This window comes from Oncorhynchus keta, chromosome 11 (genome assembly GCF_023373465.1).
Source record: "Oncorhynchus keta strain PuntledgeMale-10-30-2019 chromosome 11, Oket_V2, whole genome shotgun sequence".
NCBI lineage: Eukaryota > Metazoa > Chordata > Actinopteri > Salmoniformes > Salmonidae > Oncorhynchus > Oncorhynchus keta.
In genome coordinates, this window is record NC_068431.1 from 47319766 (window position 1) to 47343698 (window position 23933).

General features: G+C 43.9%; 1 protein-coding gene across 4 annotated transcripts in view; it reads left to right on the top strand.

Annotated features, from left to right (window-relative positions):
* The window catches only part of LOC118389713 (neuronal migration protein doublecortin-like), a 99165-nt gene that overhangs the window by 66701 nt on the left and 8531 nt on the right, over nucleotides 1-23933 (top strand). For 2 of the 4 annotated variants that reach the window (XR_008060615.1, XM_052457339.1), the window contains exons 4-5: nucleotides 1759-1861; nucleotides 22275-22312. Coding sequence is in view for 3 of the 4 variants with exons in the window: in XM_052457339.1 (XP_052313299.1) it covers nucleotides 1759-1861; nucleotides 22275-22312 (141 nt within the window). In the remaining variant the exon portion in view is untranslated. The remainder of the gene's footprint in view (nucleotides 1-1758; nucleotides 1862-22274; nucleotides 22313-23933) is intronic. The other 2 variants (XM_052457337.1, XM_052457338.1) reach the window with 1 other exon arrangement.

The following is a 23933-nucleotide window of genomic DNA, read 5'->3' on the forward strand; positions in this document are numbered from 1 at the left end:
AGTGAAGTTTGGCCTCCCTCATAGGGCCCTGTGTCCTGCTTAGCCCCCTCGGCCCCCCTCATTAGCAGTGTAGCTGGGGTGCCCAGCCAGCCTTGATGGGCTGTTGTCATCAGAAGGATTGACACACAGACCCCCCAGAGACCACCAAAGACCTCATTTACATCCCCTCTCCATTAGCACCACCTAGAGATGTGGTGGGGGCTGGGTGGAGGGCTGGCATACCCCATCACGCTTCCCATCTGACACATGATTGACAGCCCGAGAGGCATCCTTAAAATGTCCCCATTGTAGCTACATTCCTGCTGAATTCCACATGGCAATTGTAGGATTGAAGATAATAAAAATAACAAAAACAAACATTTTACGCCCACAATATTGACTGTTTAATGATACACTGAAAGACTGGGTGAGTTAATTAGTGGTCTACAATGAAAAAGCAATAAGAATGGGATTATATATAGTAATTTCATCACTAGGGTTTGACCCTAGGGATATGTGCCACTCCTGCCCCCTGTCTATGGCCTGGACCCGTGGGACATGGAGGAGGTACAGCTGGCAGACGCCATACAGACCAGACACTCCTCCAGTAGCGACAAGCATCAAGGCAGCTGCTGGGGCGGGGCGCTCCAGAATTAGCATCAGCTCATAGTTTAGAAGTGTGTCACAAAGAAGGTTGTGATGTGATGTATCCTGGGTATTACCCTCCAGGTTCTGAACCTCGGGGGTGTGGCCTGGCCCTCTGGACGACTGTCAACCGGGAGACCAGAGAGGAAGACTGTGTTTTCAATGTGAGGCGGGGGAGGGCCTAATAAACCTGCTAGTTCCAGTAACAGGGCTTTTCTATTGGAGGGTCATCTGTCCAGTAAGTAGCTTCTGACGTGAACAGCTGCAGTGAAGGGGATCAGACCCCTTAGAGGACTGGGTGAAACTGAGCTCTGTGATACACAATTATTAGTCATTATTAAAGACTCAGTAACGTTGGACCGTGTGTGATTGGGACATGTTTGGCTCTAGTAGCCATGCTAACGTGCCAAGAGTACTCAATACAACCAGCTTTCTTTCGTTGGCTGAATACAACTGATTGTAGGAGAGTTTTTGTCTGCTGTTGGACTCCATCAAAAGCTGAAGGAGGTCTGACTCATTCGATGAAATCTTAGAAAAGTTCACCTTTGTCTCCTTATACTAAAAATGTCCGTTCATCCTAATAATAGCTCTTTATGTAAAGTAGGATGTTGCAGTCGTATAATCTTAGTCCTTTACTAGCCACAGATTTTTATCGTCAACAACCATCTCTAATTTAAGCGGTATTAAACCCAGGATTTTAGATAATTCTACGAGCTAGCCCCACAGCTATTCACTAATCTCAAACCTCGCACAATCATGGGCAACGTTTTGTCGTGGTTGAATGCACGTGTATTATCTTTTTTAATTAACACACAGTCAGCATTTTAAAAGCAGTTTAGCGAACTTCAGAATGTTAATGCAGTATAAGACCCTCTTTGTGGGGCACACACTGGCTGCTGAATTTCTCTGCTCTATCTGTGTGTTGCTATTACTGGATTGTTGTTCGTGACATGATGTGACCTGGAGAAAAGTGCAGAGACAAGGAGGTGGTAGTGCTGAGATGTCAGACTGGTCAGAGTCAAAGATGAATGTATTTTATATCTGATATGTCATGTTAAGATCCCACTGAATTGTATGTATGCATTGTCGCAGAGCTGCTTTCTCACATGGTCCCGTATTTCTCTGCTCCTCCAGGTCACCTGTCTTCAGGATTTCTTTGGTGATGATGATGTCTTCATTGCCTGTGGCCCAGAGAAGTTCCGCTACGCCCAGGATGACTTCTCCCTGGATGAGAATGGTGAGAGCAGCCACACCACTAGTAACCTACTGCACCACTTTAACACCACCAGTAACCAACTGCACCACTTTAACACCACGAGTAACCTACTACACCACTGTAACACCACTAGTCACCTACTGCACCACTTTAACACCACCAGTAACCAACTGCACCACTGTAAATCCAATAGTAACCTACTACACCACTGTAACACCACTAGTAACCTACTGCACCACTTTAACACCACTAGTAACCTACTACACCACTGTAACACCACTAGTAACCTACTGCACCACTTTAACACCACTAGTAACCTACTAACTACACCACTGTAACACCACTGTAACACCACTAGTAACCTACTACACCACTGTAACACCACTAGTAACCTACGACACCACTGTAACACCACTAGTCACCTTCACCACTGTAAATCCACTAGTAACCTACTACACCACTGTAACACCACTAGTAACCTACTGCACCACCTGAACACCACTAGTAACCTACTACACCACTGTAACACCACTAGTCACCTACTGCACCACTGTAAATCCACTAATAACCTACAACACCACTGTAACACTACTAGTCACCTTCTATACCACTGTAAATCCGCTAGTAACCTACTACACCACTTTAACACCACTAGTAACCTACTACACCACTTTAACACCACTAGTAACCTACTGCACCACTTTAACACCACTAGTAACGTACTACACCACTGTAACACCACTAGTCACCTACTACACCACTGTAAATACACTAGTAACCTACTACACCACTGTAACACCACTAGTCACCCACTACACCACTGTAAATCCACTAGTAACCTACTACACCACTTTAACACCACCAATAACCTACTACACCACTGTAACACCACTAGTAACCTACTACACCACTGTAACACCACTAGTCACCTTCTACACCACTGTAAATCCACTAGTAACCTACTACACCACTTTAACACCACCAGTAACCTACTGCACCACTTTAACACCACTAGTAACCTACTACACCACTGTAACACCACTAGTCACCTTCTACACCACTGTAAATCCACTAGTAACCTACTACACCACTTTAACACCACTAGTAACCTACTGCACCACTTTAACACCACTAGTAACCTACTGCACCACTTTAACACCACTAGTAACCTACTGCACCACTTAAACACCACTAGTAACCTACTACACCACTTTAACACCACTAGTAACCTACTACACCACTGTAACACCACTAGTAACCTACTGCACCACTTTAACACCACTAGTAACCTACTGCACCACTTTAACACCACTAGTAACCTACTACACCACTGTAACACCACTAGTAACCTACTGCACCACTTTAACACCACTAGTAACCTACTACACCACTGTAACACCACTAGTAACCTACTACACCACTGTAACACCACGAGTAACCTACTACACCACTGTAACACCACTAGTAACCTACGACACCACTGTAACACCACTAGTCACATTCTACACCACTGTAAATCCACTAGTAACCTACTACACCACTGTAACACCACTAGTAACCTACTGCACCACCTGAACACCACTAGTAACCTACTACACCACTGTAACACCACTAGTCACCTACTGCACCACTGTAAATCCACTAGTAACCTACTACACCACTGTACCACCACCAGTCACCTACTACACCACTGTAAATCCACTAATAACCTACAACACCACTGTAACACTACTAGTCACCTTCTATACCACTGTAAATCCGCTAGTAACCTACTACACCACTGTAACACCACTAGTCACCTACTACACCACTTTAACACCACTAGTAACCTACTACACCACTTTAACACCACTAGTAACCTACTGCACCACTTTAACACCACTAGTAACGTACTACACCATTGTAACACCACTAGTCACCTACTACACCACTGTAAATCCACTAGTAACCTACTACACCACTGTAACACCACTAGTCACCCACTACACCACTGTAAATCCACTAGTAACCTACCACACCACTTTAACACCACCAATAACCTACTACACCACTGTAACACCACTAGTAACCTACTACACCACTGTAACACCACTAGTCACCTTCTACACCACTGTAAATCCACTAGTAACCCACTACACCACTGTAACACCTCCAGTAACCTACTGCACCACTTTAACACCACGAGTAACCTACTACACCACTGTAACGCCACTATTCACCTACTGCACCACTGTAAATCCACTAGTAACCTACTCCACCACTGTATCACCACTAGTCACCTACTACACAACTGTAACACCACTATTCACCTACTGCACCACTGTAAAATCACTTGGAACCTACTACACCACTGTAACATCACTAATAAACTACTACGCCACTGTAACACCACTAGTCACCTACTACACAACTGTAACATCACTAGTAACCTACTACACCACTGTAACACCACTAGTAATCTACTACCCCACTATAACACCACTAGTCACCTACTTCACCACTGTAACACCCTTAGTGAAATTCTATACCATGAGTCACCTACTACACCACTGTAAATCCACTAGTAACCTACTACACCACTGTAAAGTCACTAGTAAATTAGTACACCACTGTAGCACCACTAGTAACCTTCTACACCACTGTAACACCACTAGTAACCTACTACACCACTGTAACACCAGTAGTCACCTACTACACCACTGTAAATCCACTAGTAACCTACTACACTACACCACTGTAACACCACTAGTCACTTACTACACCACTGTAAAATCACTTGGAACCTACTACACCACTGTAACATCACTAATAAACTACTACACCACTATAACATCACTGGTTATCTAGTCCACCACTGTAACACCACTAGTCACCTACTACACAACTGTAACATCACTAGTAACCTACTACACCACTGTAACACCACTAGTAATCTACTACCCCACTATTTTTTTTTTCACCTTTATTTAACCAGGTAGGCAAGTTGAGAACAAGTTCTCATTTACAATTGCGACCTGGCCAAGATAAAGCAAAGCAGTTCGACAGATACAACGACACAGAGTTACACATGGAGTAAAACAAACATACAGTCAATAATACAGTATAAACAAGTCTATATACAATGTGAGCAAATTAGGTGAGAAGGGAGGTAAAGGCAAAAAAGGCCATGGTGGCACAGTAAATACAATATAGCAAGTAAAACACTGGAATGGTAGTTTTGCAATGGAAGAAAGTGCAAAGTAGAAATAAAAATAATGGGGTGCAAAGGAGCAAAATAAATAAATTAATTAAATACAGTTGGGAAAGAGGTAGTTGTTTGGGCTAAATTATAGATGGGCTATGTACAGGTGCAGTAATCTGTAAGATGCTCTGACAGTTGGTGCTTAAAGCTAGTGAGGGAGATAAGTGTTTCCAGTTTCAGAGATTTTTGTAGTTCGTTCCAGTCATTGGCAGCAGAGAACTGGAAGGAGAGGCGGCCAAAGAAAGAATTGGTTTTGGGGGTGACTAGAGAGATATACCTGCTGGAGCGTGTGCTACAGGTGGGAGATGCTATGGTGACCAGCGAGCTGAGATAAGGGGGACTTTACCTAGCAGGGTCTTGTAGATGACATGGAGCCAGTGGGTTTGGCGACAGTATGAAGCGAGGGCCAGCCAACGAGAGCGTACAGGTCGCAATGGTGGGTAGTATATGGGGCTTTGGTGACAAAACGGATTGCACTGTGATAGACTGCATCCAATTTGTTGAGTAGGGTATTGGAGGCTATTTTGTAAATGACATCGCCAAAGTCGAGGATTGGTAGGATGGTCAGTTTTACAAGGGTATGTTTGGCAGCATGAGTGAAGGATGCTTTGTTGCGAAATAGGAAGCCAATTTTAGATTTAACTTTGGATTGGAGATGTTTGATATGGGTCTGGAAGGAGAGTTTACAGTCTAACCAGACACCTAAGTATTTGTAGTTGTCCACGTATTCTAAGTCAGAGCCGTCCAGAGTAGTGATGTTGGACAGGCGGGTAGGTGCAGGTAGCGATCGGTTGAAGAGCATGCATTTAGTTTTACTTGTATTTAAGAGCAATTGGAGGCCACGGAAGGAGAGTTGTATGGCATTGAAGCTTGCCTGGAGGGTTGTTAACACAGTGTCCAAAGAAGGGCCGGAAGTATACAGAATGGTGTCGTCTGCGTAGAGGTGGATCAGGGACTCACCAGCAGCAAGAGCGACCTCATTGATGTATACAGAGAAGAGAGTCGGTCCAAGAATTGAACCCTGTGGCACCCCCATAGAGACTGCCAGAGGTCCGGACAGCAGACCCTCCGATTTGACACACTGAACTCTATCAGAGAAGTAGTTGGTGAACCAGGCGAGGCAATCATTTGAGAAACCAAGGCTGTCGAGTCTGCCGATGAGGATGTGGTGGTTGACAGAGTCGAAAGCCTTGGCCAGATCAATGAATACGGCTGTACAGTAATGTTTCTTATCGATGGCGGTTAAGATATCGTTTAGGACCTTGAGTGTGGCTGAGGTGCACCCATGACCAGCTCTGAAACCAGATTGCATAGCAGAGAAGGTATGGTGAGATTCGAAATGGTCGGTAATCTGTTTGTTGACTTGGCTTTCGAAGACCTTAGAAAGGCATGGTAGGATAAATATAGGTCTGTAGCAGTTTGGGTCAAGAGTGTCCCCCCCTTTGAAGAGGGGGATGACCGCAGCTGCTTTCCAATCTTTGGGAATCTCAGACGACACGAAAGAGAGGTTGAACAGGCTAGTAATAGGGGTGGCAACAATTTTGGCAGATAATTTTAGAAAGAAAGGGTCCAGATTGTCTAGCCCGGCTGATTTGTAGGGGTCCAGATTTTTCAGCTCTTTCAGAACATCAGCTGAATGGATTTGGGAGAAGGAGAAATGGGGAAGGCTTGGGCGAGTTGCTGTTGGGGGTGCAGTGCTGTTGACCGGGGTAGGAGTAGCCAGGTGGAAAGCATGGCCAGCCGTAGAAAAATGCTTATTGAAATGCTCAATTATGGTGGATTTATCAGTGGTGACAGTGTTTCCTATCTTCAGTGCAGTGGGCAGCTGGGAGGAGGTGTTCTTATTCTCCATGGACTTTACAGTGTCCCAGAACTAGCCTTGGCTTTTCTAACTGCCTGTGTATAACGGTTTCTAGCTTCCCTGAACAGCTGCATATCACGGGGGCTGTTCGATGCTAATGCAGAACGCCATAGGATGTTTTTGTGTTGGTTAAGGGCAGTCAGGTCTGGGGAGAACCAAGGGCTATATCTGTTCCTGGTTCTAAATTTCTTGAATGGGGCATGTTTATTTAAGATGGTTAGGAAGGCATTTTTTTTTAAATATCCAGGCATCCTCTACTGACGGGATGAGATCAATATCCTTCCAGGATACCCCGGCCAGGTCGATTAGAAAGGCCTGCTCGCTGAAGTGTTTCAGGGAGCGTTTTACAGTGATGAGTGGAGGTCGTTTGACCGCTGACCCATTACGGATGCAGGCAATGAGGCAGTGATCGCTGAGATCTTGGTTGAAGACAGCAGAGGTGTATTTAGAGGGGAAGTTGGTTAGGATGATATCTATGAGGGTGCCCGTGTTTAAGGCTTTGGGAGGGTACCTGGTAGGTTCATTGATAATTTGAGTGAGATTGAGGGCATCAAGTTTAGATTGTAGGATGGCTGGGGTGTTAAGCATGTTCCAGTTTAGGTCGCCTAGCAGCACGAGCTCTGAAGATAGATGGGGGGCAATCAGTTCACATATGGTGTCCAGAGCACAGCTGGGGGCAGAGGGTGGTCTATAGCAGGCGACAACGGTGAGAGACTTGTTTTTAGAGAGGTGGATTTTTAAAATTAGAAGTTCAAATTGTTTGGGTACAGACCTGGATAGTAGGACAGAACTCTGCAGGCTATCTTTGCAGTAGATTGCAACACCGCCCCCTTTGGCAGTTCTATCTTGTCTGAAAATGTTGTAATTTGGAATTAAAATTTCAGAATTTTTGGTGGTCTTCCTAAGCCAGGATTCAGACACAGCTAGAACATCCGGGTTGGCAGAGTGTGCTAAAGCAGTGAATAGAACAAACTTAGGGAGGAGGCTTCTAATGTTAACATGCATGAAACCAAGGCTATTACGGTTACAGAAGTCATCAAAAGAGAGCGCCTGGGAAATAGGAGTGGAGCTAGGCACTGCAGGGCCTGGATTCACCTCTACATCGCCAGAGGAACATAGGAGGAGAAGAATAAGGGTACGGCTAAAAGCAATAAGAATTGGTCGTCTAGAACGTCTGGAACAGAGAGTAAAAGGAGGTTTCTGGGGGCGATAAAATAGCATCAAGGTATAATGTACAGACAAAGGTTTGGTAGGATGTGAATACAGTGGAGGTAAACCTAGGTATTGAGTGATGAAGAGAGAGATATTGTCTCTAGAAACATCATTGAAACCAGGAGATGTCATTGCATGTGTGGGTTGTGGAACTAATAAATTGGATAAGGTATAGTGAGGAGGACTAGAGGCTCTACAGTGAAGTAAGCCAATAAACACTAACCAGAACAGCAATGGACAAGACATATTGACATTAAGGAGAGGCATCCTTAGTCGAGTCAGTGGAGTGGTTGGTTTGGGGGTCACGGCAATTTAGACAGCTAGCCAGGACATCGGTAGCAAGCTAGCATAGGATGGAGGTCTGTTGTTAGCCACCTCTTGCGTTCCGTCAGTAGATTAGTGGGGTTCCGTGTGGTAGAGGGGATTAGTCCAAATCACAAAACAACAAAAATAAAATAAAAACAATAGATATAGTTATAGAGGCCCAAGAAGAAAAATAATAATAATAAAAATAAATAAATTGTCCGATTGTCTATTCTGAGAGCAGCCGGAAAGACAGCCAACGGTTAGCAGGCCGCAGATGGGCGTTCAGGAAACGTCGCGACGGAGGAGCCAGCCGGATCTCCTTCGGGTAGATAACTTCGGCAGTCCAGTTGTGAAGGCCCGGTGGGGCTCCGCGTAGGCGGTAAAACGGGTCCGGATAGGTGACTGCAGCCCAGGAGTGATTGACGAAGCTCAGGAGCGACTGACGGAGCTGGCAACCGATGCTTGCTCCGGAATCGACGAGAGCAGACAGACACACGGACAGCAGCTCAGGAGCGACTGACGGAGCTGGCAACCGATGCTTGCTCCGGAATCGACGAGAGCAGACAGACACATGGACAGCAGCCAGCCAGCTGTGAGATCCGGGAATGAATGTCCAGAGAGCAGCCGAAATCCAAAGACATGGAGAGAAAAATTGGTCCGGTATGTTCCGTTCCGAGCCGCGCCGTACAAAAACTGGCGATAGATTTTCTAGCTAAAGGATAGCTGATGACCACAAACTGTGGTTAGCTGAATACTAACAATTTGCCAGTAAAGAAGCCAACTAGCTTCTGAACTAGCTTCTGATTAGCTTCTAGCTAGCTCCTGGCTAGCTTCTGGTTAGTTTCTGGCTAGCTTCTGGCTAGCTTCTGGCTAGCTTCTTGGAGGATTGCAGATTTGAGGTAAATAATACTTATTTATAAATATAAATTGGTGAGGCGGGTTGCAGGAGAGTGTTTTGAAGATGAGTTGATGGAAAATAAAATTAAAATGGATGTGAAAAAAAGTTGTAAATATATATATACAGGACACGACAAGACGAGGACAAAAGACGTCTGAACTGAACAGACGTCTGAACGTCTGAACTGCTATGCATTTTTTACATTTACATTTAAGTCATTTAGCAGACGCTCTTATCCAGAGCGACTTACAAATTGGTGCATTCACCTTATGACATCCAGTAGAACAGCCACTTTACAATAGTGCATCTAAACCTTTTAAGGGGAGGGGGGTGAGAAGGATTACTTATCCTATCCTAGGTATTCCTTAAAGAGGTGGGGTTTCAGGTGTCTCCGGAAGGTGGTGATTGACTCCGCTGTCCTGGCGTCGTGAGGGAGTGTGTTCCACCATTGGGGAGCCAGAGCAGCGAACAGTTTTGACTGGGCTGAGAGGGAACTGTACTTCCTCAGTGGTAGGGAGGCGAGCAGGCCAGAGGTGGATGAACGCAGTGCCCTTGTTTGGGTGTAGGGCCTGATCAGAGCCTGGAGGTACTGAGGTGCCGTTCCCCTCACAGCTCCGTAGGCAAGCACCATGGTCTTGTAGCGGATGCGAGCTTCAACTGGAAGCCAGTGGAGAGAGCGGAGGAGCGGGGTGACGTGAGAGAACTTGGGAAGGTTGAACACCAGACGGGCTGCGGCGTTCTGGATGAGTTGTAGGGGTTTAATGGCACAGGCAGGGAGCCCAGCCAACAGCGAGTTGCAGTAATCCAGACGGGAGATAACAAGTGCCTGGATTAGGACCTGCGCCGCTTCCTGTGTGAGGCAGGGTCGTACTCTGCGGATGTTGTAGAGCATGAACCTACAGGAACGGGCCACCGCCTTGATGTTAGTTGAGAACGACAGGGTGTTGTCCAGGATCACGCCAAGGTTCTTAGCGCATCTATGCCATCTCGGGACCACACTATAACACCACTAGTCACCTACTTCACCACTGTAAATCCACTAGTAACCTACTACACCACTGTAACACCACTAGTAACCCACTACACTACTGTAACATCACTATTAACCTACTACACCACTGTAACACCACTAGTAACCTACTACACCACTGTAACACCACTAGTAACCTACTACACCAGTAGTAACCTAATACACGACTGTAACACCAGTAGTAACCTACTGCATATCTGTAACACCACTAGTCACCTACTACACCACTGTAACACCACCAGTAACCTACAACACCACTGTAAAGACACTAGTAAATTACTACACCACTGTAACACCACCAGTAACCTACAACACCACTGTAAAGTCACTAGTAAATTACTACACCACTGTAGCACCACTAGTAACCTTCTACCACACTATAACACCACTCGTCACCTACTACACCACTGTAACACCACTAGTAATCTACTACACCACTGTAACACCACTAGTAACCTACTACACCACTGTAACACCACTAGTAACCTACTACACCACAGTAACACCAGTAGTCACCTACTACACCACTTTAACACCACCAGTAACCTACTGCACCACTTTAACACCACTAGTAACCTACTACACCACTGTAACACCTCTAGTAACCTACTGCACCACTTTAACACCACTAGAAACCTACTACACCACTGTAACGTCACTATTCACCTACTGCACCACTGTAAATCCACTAGTAAACTACTACACCACTGTAACACCACTAGTCACCTACTACACAACTGTAACACCACTATTCACCTTCTGCACCACTGTAAATCCACAAGCAACCTACTACACCACTGTAACACCACTAGTCACCTACTACACCACTGTAAATCCACTAGTAACCTACTACACCACTCTAACACCACTAGTCACCTACTACACCACCACTAGTAACCCTACTAACACCACTAGTCACCTACTACACCACTGTAAATCCACTAGTAACCTACTACACCACTGTAACACCACTAGTAACCTACTACACCACTGTAACACCACTAGTAACCTACTACACCACTGTAACACCAGTTGTCACCTACTACACCACTTTAACACCACTTGTAACCTACTGCACCACTTTAACACCACTAGTAACCTACTACACCACTGTAACACCACTATTCACCTACTGCACCACTGTAAATCCACTAGTAACCTACTACACCACTGTAACACCACTAGTCACCTACTACACCAGTAGTAACCTAATACACGACTGTAACACCAGTAGTAACCTACTGCATATCTGTAACACCACTAGTCACCTACTACACCACTGTAACACCACCAGTAACCTACAACACCACTGTAAAGTCACTAGTAAATTACTACACCACTGTAGCACCACTAGTAACCTTCTACCACACTATAACACCACTCGTCACCTACTACTACGCCACTGTAACACCACTAGTAACCTACTACACCACAGTAACACCAGTAGTCACCTACTACACCACTTTAACACCACCAGTAACCTACTGCACCACTTTAACACCACTAGAAACCTACTACACCACTGTAACGTCACTATTCACCTACTGCACCACTGTAAATCCACTAGTAAACTACTACACCACTGTAACACCACTAGTCACCTACTACACAACTGTAACACCACTATTCACCTACTGCACCACTGTAAATCCACTAGTAAACTACTACACCACTGTAACACCACTAGTCACCTACTACACCACTGTAACACCACTAGTCACCTACTACACCACTGTAAATCCACTAGTAACCTACTACACCACTCTAACACCACTAGTCACCTACTACACCACTGTAAATCCACTAGTAACCTACTACACCACTGTAACACCACTAGTCACCTACTACACCACTGTAAATCCACTAGTAACCTATTACACCACTGTAACACCACTAGTAACCTACTACACCACTGTAACACCACTAGTAACCTACTACACCACTGTAACACCAGTTGTCACCTACTACACCACTTTAACACCACTTGTAACCTACTGCACCACTTTAACACCACTAGTAACCTACTACACCACTGTAACACCACTATTCACCTACTGCACCACTGTAAATCCACTAGTAACCTACTACACCACTGTAACACCACTAGTCATCTACTACACCACTGTAACACCACTAGTAAACTCCTACACCACTATAACATCACTGGTTATCTAGTACACCACTGTAACACCACTAGTCACCTACAACACAACTGTAACACCACTAGTAACATAATATACCACTGTAACACCACTAGTAATCTACTACCCCACTATAACACCACCAGTCACCTACTTCACCACTGTAACACCATTAGTGAAATTCTATACCATGAGTCACCTACTACACACCACTGTAACACCACTAGTAACCTACTGCACCACTGTAACACCACTAGTAACCTACTACACCACTGTAACACCACTAGTAACCTACTACACCATTTAACACCACTAGTAACCTATTGCACCACTGTAACACCACTAGTCACCGACTACACCACTTTAACACCACTAGTAACTTACTACACCACTGTAAAGTCACTAGTAACCTACACCACTGTAGCACCACTCGTAACCTACTACCCCGCTATAACACCACTCGTCACCTACTACACCATTGTAACACCACTATTCACCTACTGCACCACTGTAAATCCACTAGTAACCTACTACACCACTGTAAATCCACTAGTTAAGTACTACACTGCTGTAACACCACTACTAACCTACTACTCCACTGTAAAATCACTTGGAACCTACTTCACCACTGTTACATCACTAGTAAACTACTACACCACTATAACATCACTGGTTATCTAGTACACCACTGTAACATCACTATTCACCTACTACACCACTGTAACACCACTAGTCACTTATTCAAATCACATCAAAGTTTATTCGTCACGTGCGCCGAATACAACAGGTGTAGGTAGACCTTACAGTGAAATGCTTACTTACAGGGTCTAACCAAGAGTGCAAAAAGGTATTAGGTGAACAATAGGTAAGTAAAGAAATAAAAACAACAGTAAAAAGATGAACAGAGAGTATCAGTAGCATAAAAGAGGGGTGGGTGTTGGGACACAATGCATGTACATGAATGTATGGTTAAAGTGACTTTGCATATATGATAAACAGAGAGTAGCAGCAGCATAAAAGATGGGTTGGCGGGAGGCACAATGCAAATAGTCCGGGTAGCCATTACACCACTCACTGTGACATCACTAGTAATCTGCAAAACCACTGTAACACCAGTAGATAACCTACTACACCACTGTAACATCACTAGTAACCTACTACACCACGGTAACACCACAAGTAACCTACTACACCACTATAACACCACTAGTCACCTAAAACACCACTGCAACACCACTAGTGACCTACGACACCACTGTAACGCCTATAGTAACCTACTACACCACTGAAACAACACTAGTAACCTACTACACCACTACAACACCACTAGTAACCTACTACACCACTGCAACACCACTAGTAACCTACGACACCACTGTAACGCCGGTAGTAACCTACTACACCACTGAAACAACACTAGTAACCTACTACACCACTGTAACATCACTCGTAACCTACGACACCACTGTAACGCCTATAGTAACCTACTACACCACTGAAACAACACTAGTAACCTAAAACACCACTGTAACAACACTAGTAATCTACTACACCAATAGTAACCTACTACACCACTGTAACAACACTAGTAATCTACTACACTACTGTAACAACACTAGTAATCTACTACACCGATAGTAACCTACTACACCACTGTAACAACACTAGTAATCTACTACACCAATAGTAACCTACTACACCACTGTAACGCTAATAGTAACCTACTACACTACTGTAACAACACTAGTAATCTACTACACCGATAGTAACCTACTACACCACTGTAACAACACTAGTAATCTACTACACCAATAGTAACCTACTACACCACTGTAACAACACTAGTAATCTACTACACCAATAGTAACCTACTACACCACTGTAACAACACTAGTAATCTACAACACCAATCGTAACCGACTACAATGCTAAGACCACTTGTCACCTATTACACCACGGTAACACCAATAGTAACCTACTACACCACTGTAACACCACTAGTCACCTACTAAACCACTGTAACAACACTAGTAATCTACAACACCAATCGTAACCGACTACAATGCTAAGACCACTTGTCACCTATTACACCACGGTAACACCATTACATTACATATTTACATTTAAGTCATTTAGCAGACGCTCTTATCCAGAGCGACTTACAAATTGGTGCATACACCTTATGACATCCAGTGGAACAGCCACTTGCAATAGTGCATCTAAATCTTTTAGGGGGGTGAGAAGGATTACTTACCCTATCCTAGGTATTCCTTGAAGAGGTGGGGTTTCAGGTGTCTCCGGAAGGTGGTGATTGACTCCGCTGTCCTGGCGTCGTGAGGGACTTTGTTCCACCATTGGGGGCCAGAGCAGCGAACAGTTTTGACTGGGCTGAGCGGGAACTGTACTTCCTCAGTGGTAGGGAGGCGAGCAGGCCAGAGGTGGATGAACGCAGTGCCCTTGTTTGGGTGTAGGGCCTGATCAGAGCCTGGAGGTACTGAGGTGCCGTTCCCCCTCACAGCTCCGTAGGCAAGCACCATGGTCTTGTAGCGGATGCGAGCTTCAACTGGAAGCCAGTGGAGAGAGCGGAGGAGCGGGGTGACGTGAGAGAACTTGGGAAGGTTGAACACCAGACGGGCTGCGGCGTTCTGGATGAGTTGTAGGGGTTTAATGGCACAGGCAGGGAGCCCAGCCAACAGCGAGTTGCAGTAATCAAGACGGGAGATGACAAGTGCCTGGATTAGGACCTGCGCCGCTTCCTGTGTGAGGCAGGGTCGTACTCTGCGGATGTTGTAGAGCATGAACCTACAGGAACGGGACACCGCCTTGATGTTAGTTGAGAACGACAGGGTGTTGTCCAGGATCACGCCAAGGTTCTTAGCGCTCTGGGAGGAGGACACAATGGAGTTGTCAACCGTGATGGCGAGATCATGGAACGGGCAGTCCTTCCCCGGGAGGAAGAGGAGCTCCGTCTTGCTGAGGTTCAGCTTGAGGTGGTGATCCGTCATCCACACTGATATGTCTGCCAGACATGCAGAGATGTGATTCGCCACCTGGTCATCAGAAGGGGGAAAGGAGAAGATTAATTGTGTGTCGTCTGCATAGCAATGATAGGAGAGACCATGTGAGGTTATGACAGAGCCAAGTGACTTGGTGTATAGCGAGAATAAGAGAGGGCCTAGAACAGAGCCCTGGGGGACACCAGTGGTGAGAGCGCGTGGTGAGGAGACAGATTCTCGCCACGCCACCTGGTAGGAGCGAGCTGTCAGGTAGGACGCAATCCAAGCGTGGGCCGCGCCGGAGATGCCCAACTCGGAGAGGGTGGAGAGGAGGATCTGATGGTTCATTAGTCACCTACTAAACCACTGTCACCTACTACACCACTGTAACACCAATAGTAACCTACTACACCACTGTAACAACACTAGTAATATACTACACCAATAGTAACCTACTACACCACTGTAACAACACTAGTAATCTACTACACCAATAGTCACCTACTAAACCACTGTAACACCACTAGTCATCTACTACACCAATAGTAACCTACTACACCACTGTAACAACACTAGTAATATACTACACCAATAGTAACCTACTACACCACTGTAACAACACTAGTAATCTACTACACCAATAGTAACCTACTACACCACTGTAACAACACTAGTAATCTACTACACCAATAGTAACCTACTACACCACTGTAACGCTAATAGTAACCTACTACACTACTGTAACAACACTAGTAATCTACTACACCGATAGTAACCTACTACACCACTGTAACAACACTAGTAATCTACTACACCAATAGTAACCTACTACACCACTGTAACGCTAATAGTAACCTACTACACTACTGTAACAACACTAGTAATCTACTACACCGATAGTAACCTACTACACCACTGTAACAACACTAGTAATCTACTACACCAATAGTAACCTACTACACCACTGTAACACCGATAGTAACCTACTACACCACTGTAACAACACTAGTAATCTACAACACCAATCGTAACCGACTACAATGCTAAGACCACTTGTCACCTATTACACCACGGTAACACCATTAGTCACCTACTACACCACTGTAACACCACTAGTCACCTACTAAACCACTGTAACAACACTAGTAATCTACAACACCAATCGTAACCGACTACAATGCTAAGACCACTTGTCACCTATTACACCACGGTAACACCATTAGTCACCTACTACACCACTGTAACACCAATAGTAACCTACTACACCACTGTAACAACACTAGTAATATACTACACCAATAGTAACCTACTACACCACTGTAACAACACTAGTAATCTACTACACCAATAGTCACCTACTAAACCACTGTAACACCACTAGTCATCTACTACACCAATAGTAACCTACTACACCACTGTAACAACACTAGTAATATACTACACCAATAGTAACCTACTACACCACTGTAACAACACTAGTAATCTACTACACCAATAGTAACCTACTACACCACTGTAACAACACTAGTAATCTACTACACCAATAGTAACCTACTACACCACTGTAAAATCAGTAGTAACTTACTACACCACTGTAGCACCACTAGTAACCTTCTAACACTGCTCTTCACCTACTACACCATTGAAACATTACTAGTCACCTACTGCATCACTGTAACATCACTAGTAACCTACTAAACCACTGTGACATCACTAGTAACCTACTAAACAACTGTAACACCACTAGTAACCTACTACACCACTGTTACATCACTCGTCTCCTCTAAACCACTGTAACACCAATATTCACTAGTTACACCACTGTAACAACACTAGTCATCTACTACACCAATAGTAACATTCTACACCACTGTAACACACTAGTAACCTACTACACCACTGTAACACCAATAGTAACCTACTATACCACTGTAACAACATTAGTAATCTACAACACCAATAGTAACCTACAACAACACAAAGACCACTAGTCACCTTCTAGACCACGGTAACACCATTAGTCACCTACTACACCACTGTAACACCACTAGTCACCTACTGCACCACTGTAACACCACTAGTCACTTACTAAACCACTGTGACATCACTAGTAACCTACTAAAGAACTGTAAAACCAATAGTAACCTACTACAACACTAAGACCACTAGTCACCTATTACACCACACTAACACCATTAGTCACCTACTACACCACTGTAACAACACTAGTCATCTACAACACCAATAGTAACCGACTACAACACTAAGACCACTAGTCATCTACTACACCACTGTAAGACCACGAGTCATCGACGACACCAATAGTAACCTACTACACCACTGTAACAACACTAGTAACCTACTACACCACTTTAACACCACTAGTCATCTACTACACCAATAGTAACCTACTACACCGCTGTAAAATCAGTAGTAACTTACGACACCACTGTTGCACCACTAGTAACCTTCTTCCCCGCTATAACACCACTCGTCACCTACTACACCATTGTAACATTACTAGTCACCTACTGCACCATTGTAACATCACTAGTAACCTACTAAACCACTGTAACACCACTAGTCACCTACTACCCCACTGTAATGCAATTGTAACCTACGACACCATCGTAACATCACCAGTAACTTACTACACCACTGTAACATGACTAGTAGCTTACTACACCGCTGTAACACCACTAGTAACCTACTAAACCACTGTAACACCACTAGTAACCTACTACACCACTGTAACATGACTAGTAGCTTACTACACCGCTGTAACACCACTAGTAACCTACTTTACCACTGTAATGCCGCTAGTAACCAAGTACATCACTGTATAACCACTAGTAATCTACTATACCACTATATCATCACTTGTCTCCTGCTACACCACTGTAACACCAATATTAACCTACTACACCACTGTAACATCACTAGTAACCTAGTACATCACTGTATAACCACTAGTCACCTACTACACCACTGTAACATCACTTGTCACCTTTTACCCAACTATAACACCAATAGTGACCTACTACACCACTCTAACACCACTGGTCACTTATTACACCACTGTAAAATCATTAGTCACCTACTACACCACTGACACACCACTAGTCACGTACTACACCACTATAACACCACTTGTCACATTCTGTACCACTGTAACACAGTTAGTCACCTACTACACCACTTTAATATCACTAGTCAATAAACTACACCACTGTATCACCACTAATCACCTACTACACCACGGTACCACCAGTAGTCACCTACCTCACCACTGTAACACCACTAGTAACCTACTAAACCAGTGTAACACCACTAGTCAACAAACGACACCACTGTAACACCTATCAACTACTAAACCAGTGTAACACCACTAGTGAACTACTTTACCACTGTAACACCACTAGTCACATACTACACAACTGTAACACCACGAGTCACATACTTCACATTGTAACACCACAAGTAACATATTACACCACTGTAACATCACTAGTCACCTATTACACCACTGTAACACCACTAGTAACCTACTTTACCACTGTGACGCCACTTGTGACCTGCTATACCAGTTGTCTCCTACTACACCGCTGTGACACCACTAGTAAACTACTCCGCCACTGTAACACCACTATTAATCTACTAATAATACACCACTGTAACACCACTAGTCACCTACTGCACCACCGTAACATCACTAATAACCTACTAAACCAGTGTAACACCACTAGTAACCTACTACACCACTGTAACAACGCTTGTCATCTACTACACCACTGTTACATCACTAGTAACTTACTAAACCAGTGTAACACCACTAGTAACCTGCTGCACCACTGCAACAACACTAGTCACCTACTGCACCACTGTAACATCACTAGTAACTTACTAAACCAGTGTAACACCACTAGTTCCCTATTACACCACTGTAACACTGCTTTTTTTAGACATTCTCTCATCTGTCAATGTGATTGTGCTACTGAGTGTACAAAACATTAAGCACACCTGCTCTTTCCATGACATAGACTGACCAGGTGAATCCAGGTGAAAGCTATGATCCCCTATTTATGCCACTTGTTAAATCCACATCAATCAGTGCAGATGAAGGAGAGGAGACAGATTTATGAAGGACTTTTAAAGTGGAACTGATTGCGTTTGAATTACTTTGCATGTATGAAACAAACAGACAATCAGAATATCAGTCAAACATATCACATTTCCAGTTCATGTTACATAACCATCTTCATAAGAAGTTTTAAAAATAGATTATATTTGACTCAACATTCCATGATGTACACTAAGAAATTGTTGGCAGCTTAGATGGATGCAGTTCAATGCATGCTTCATATAATTCACTAATACATTTCTTGATTGTCCAAAAAAGATGACCAGGTTGTAAATCACAGCTGGCCTGGTACATAGTTTGCTGCCTCCATTTGGGACGCACTGTTTCAGTTTCAATGGCTCAATATTTTGGAGAAGACCCGACGAATGTTACTAAGGCTGAGAATGTTAATACAATCAAACTAGCAAGGGCAATGATCACACGTCAGTCATAATGTGGCTAATAGGCTAGTGTATCTATTTATGTAGCAAGCTAAAAACACGGAGCCTAGCGTTAGCTAGATAGCTCGCTAGCTGCTAGGAGGATGTCATGTCATGTCATTGGAGGAGTGAGTGAATTACTTTTCCCCCTCGTTTTTCGGTGGCTATACTCAGCTAGAGGTGCAGGTGTCATTTAGTTAGCTAGCAAGAACTTGAATGACTGTTATCCAGTTAGCATAGCTCTTGCGTTCGCAAATGCACTCGGGCTATCAACTCCGATTTCAGAGCATACTCGTCTGTGTGTGCCAATGCGCTGAATAACCGGTGGTGGAAAAAGTTTCCAATTGTCAATAATTGAGTAAAAGTATAGATGCCTTAATAGAAAGTTACTCATGTAAAAGTGGAAATCACCCAGTACAATACTACTTGACTAAAAGACTAAAAGTATTTGGTTCTAAATATACTTAAGTAATCAAAAGTAAAAGTATAAATAATTTTAAATTCCTTATATTAAGCAAAGCAGATAGCACCATTTTCTTGTTTCTAACATTTACGGATAGCCAGGGGCACACTCCAACACATAATTTATAAAAGATGTATTTGCGTTTAGTGAGTCCGCCAGATCAGAGGCAGTAGGGACGACCAGGGATGTTCTCTTGATAAGTGTTTGAATTAAACAAGCATTCAAAATGTAACGAGTACTTCTGGGTGTCATGGACAATTTAGGGACGTAAAAGTACATTATTTTCTCTAGGAAAATATAAATAGTAAATTAAAGTACAGGTACTCCAAAAAATCTACTTAAGTAGTTCTTTAAAGTATTTTTACTTAAGTACTTTACATCACTGAGAATAACTGATGAATTTACACCAAACCTGCTGAATATGACCGATGTCAGTCAACATATGCAAAAACACTTGTTTGTCACGAACACTCTAGATATGTAAACAGCCGAGCTAACCAGCTATGCTAGGGTGAGTAAAATGGTCATAGTGAGGTGTTCTCTCATTGGTGTCTGGAAGTAGCCAACTTTAGCCAGGCAGGCAAGCTGCAGAAGGACGTGAAGGCTACAATTCCCCATTGTTAATCAGTACAATTTTGACGGCCAACTAGCTGAAAAAGTTTGAGAGGGTTTATCTAATGTTCTTCATATATTTATATTTGAGCTAATCTTGCTCTGGTTAGCATTAGTTCTTGATCTTGTTGAGAGCCTACCTTTTTATGGTTGTTTGATCAATACGATTGTATGTTTCCCAAATGTAAGAGGACTCCCGTGGTTGTGACATATTTGCAGGAATCCATTCAGGTGTATTTTGTGGCTTTTGGCGAATGCTTTCTAATGATCTAAAGTCAAGCTGTCACAACTGTCTGTAAACACACAGACTAGTTCAAAGTGAATGATAGCAGGCCTATGTGGCAATGGCTTGTTTGCGTAAAGGCCTACTGTAGCTCTGATTGCCTATGGTGCACCGGTCAGCGTAGACTCCAGTCCTGGATGAGACAGATGCTTTATTTACTGCAGTGTCTATGAATTGTCCAAACGCACTGCCACTTTCCCACTCTATATTGCTATAGAATTTTCACTAATGCCTTAGTATACGTCATTCTCAAACATTCTAAGAATTTATGAAAATGTGAAAATCACCATATCTAAGTGATCGTTTGTCAAATTTTTTTTTTTAAACAGTGTAATTTTCTTCCTGGGGGTGTTTAGGAACAGCTAAGATTTCATGTTGCTAAAATGCTGTCAGTTCCACTTTAAGCCTTGAGACAATTGAGACATGGATTGTGTATTTGTGCCATTCAGAGGGTAAATGGGCAAGACAAAATATTTAAATGTCTTTGAACAGGGTACGGTAGTAGGTGCCGGGCACACCGTTTTTTTTGTCAAGAACTGCAATGCTGCTGGGTTTTTCACACTCAACAGTTTTCTGTGTGTATCAAGAATGGTCCACCACCCAACGGACATCCAGCCAACTTGACACAACTGTGGGAAGCATTGGAGTCAACATTGGCCAGCATCCCTGTGGAATGCTTTCGACACCTTGTAGAGTCCAAGCCCCGACTAATTGAGGCTGTTCTGAGGGAAAAAGGGGGTGCAGCTTAATATTAGGAAGGTGTTCTTAATGTTTTGTACACTCAGTGTATGCTGACTACTGTATATTTCATTCTCTCTCACATCCACCCAGACAGGAACACAGACAGGAACTCAGACAGGAACTCACAGGTCTGTTGTCTGATTTCGAAAGTAAAGAATCTATCTGAAATAGAAAATGAAATGAATATCTGCACGCCAGTGAACCCAGATATTGTCTAGAGTTAACATACAGCAGCTCAGTCCACATGTAGGCTAGCTAGCTGTTCAATGGAATGACTGGAAAATACATCACATAGAAAAATCCCCTTTTGTCTCCTTTTGAGTTTTCTCCTCGCAGTCCAACACTTAGGTCTTTCACATCATTACTGAACGAGAGCTCATTATTTAGACGTGATGTAAATGAGGCTTTAGCCATGTTAACTGATCGATAAGTAGTCTCTAGGGCGCCTCAAATGCCAAATAGGATCAGGCACCACCAGGGCCATATGGGAAGGACTGTAGAATGGCCATTTGATGTTTTCCTCACATCACATTTCAAAAGACTACATATAGGACAGATTTTTCCATGCTACGCTGGGACAGATGCCTCTTACATACCAGAGCAAATGTATCATTCCTCTCAGTGAATGTGTGGCTTTGTGTATTTATGTGTGGGTAGTGTATGTTAATGTATAGACCTGCTGTGTGTGTTGTGTGAAGTAAGCAGCAGGGAGGGATAAGCATGGGAAGAGGAACAGCCATTCATCTTGGTGGTGACAGGTTTAGGTCAGATAAACCATTGGTGCTGATACTGACTCTGAGTGGAGAGGAGAGGAGCTACCAAGCTTCCCTGGCTACTCCCTACAGGCTTCGTAGCCTATTTTTACATAATAGCTACACAGGCCACTGCACACTCAGCTCCCTCTTTCATACCTCGACACCTCTCTATATAAACTCAGCAAAAAAAGAAACGTCCCTTTTTCAGGACCCTGTCTTTCAAAGATAATTCGTAAAAAATCCAAATAACTTCACAGATCTTCATTGTAAAGGGTTTAAACTGTTTTCCATGCTTGTTCAATGAACCATAAACAATTAATGAACATGCACCTGTGGAACGGTAGGCAATTAAGGTCACAGTTATGGAAAGTTAGGACACTAAAGAGGCCTTTCTACTGACTCTGAAAAACACCAAAAGAAAGATGCCCAGGGTCCCTGCTCATCTGCGTGAACATGCCTTAGGCATGCTGCAAGGAGGCATTATGTGGCCATACTGTGAGACACCTAAAACAGCACTACAGGATGGACAGATGATCGTCCTCGCTGTGGCAGACCACGTGTAACAACACCTGCACAGGATCGGTACATCCGAACATTACACCTGCAGGACAAGTACAGGATGGCAACAACAACTGCCCGAGTTACACCAGGAACGCACAATCCCTGCATCAGTGCTCAGACTGTCCGCAATAGGCTGAGAGAGGCTGGACTGAGGGCTTGTAAGATCTGTTGTAAGGCAGGTCCTCACCAGACATCACCGGAAACAACGTCGCTTATGGGCACAAACCCACCGTCGCTGGACCAGACAGGACTGGCAAAAAGTGTTCTTCACTGACAAGTCGTGGTTTTGTCTCATCAGGGTTGATGGTCGGATTCACGTTTATCGTCAAAGGAATGAGCGTTACCCCGAGGCCTGTACTATGGAGCGGGATTTGGAGGTGGAGGATCCGTCATGATCTGGGGCGGTGTTTCACAGCATCATTGGACTGAGCTT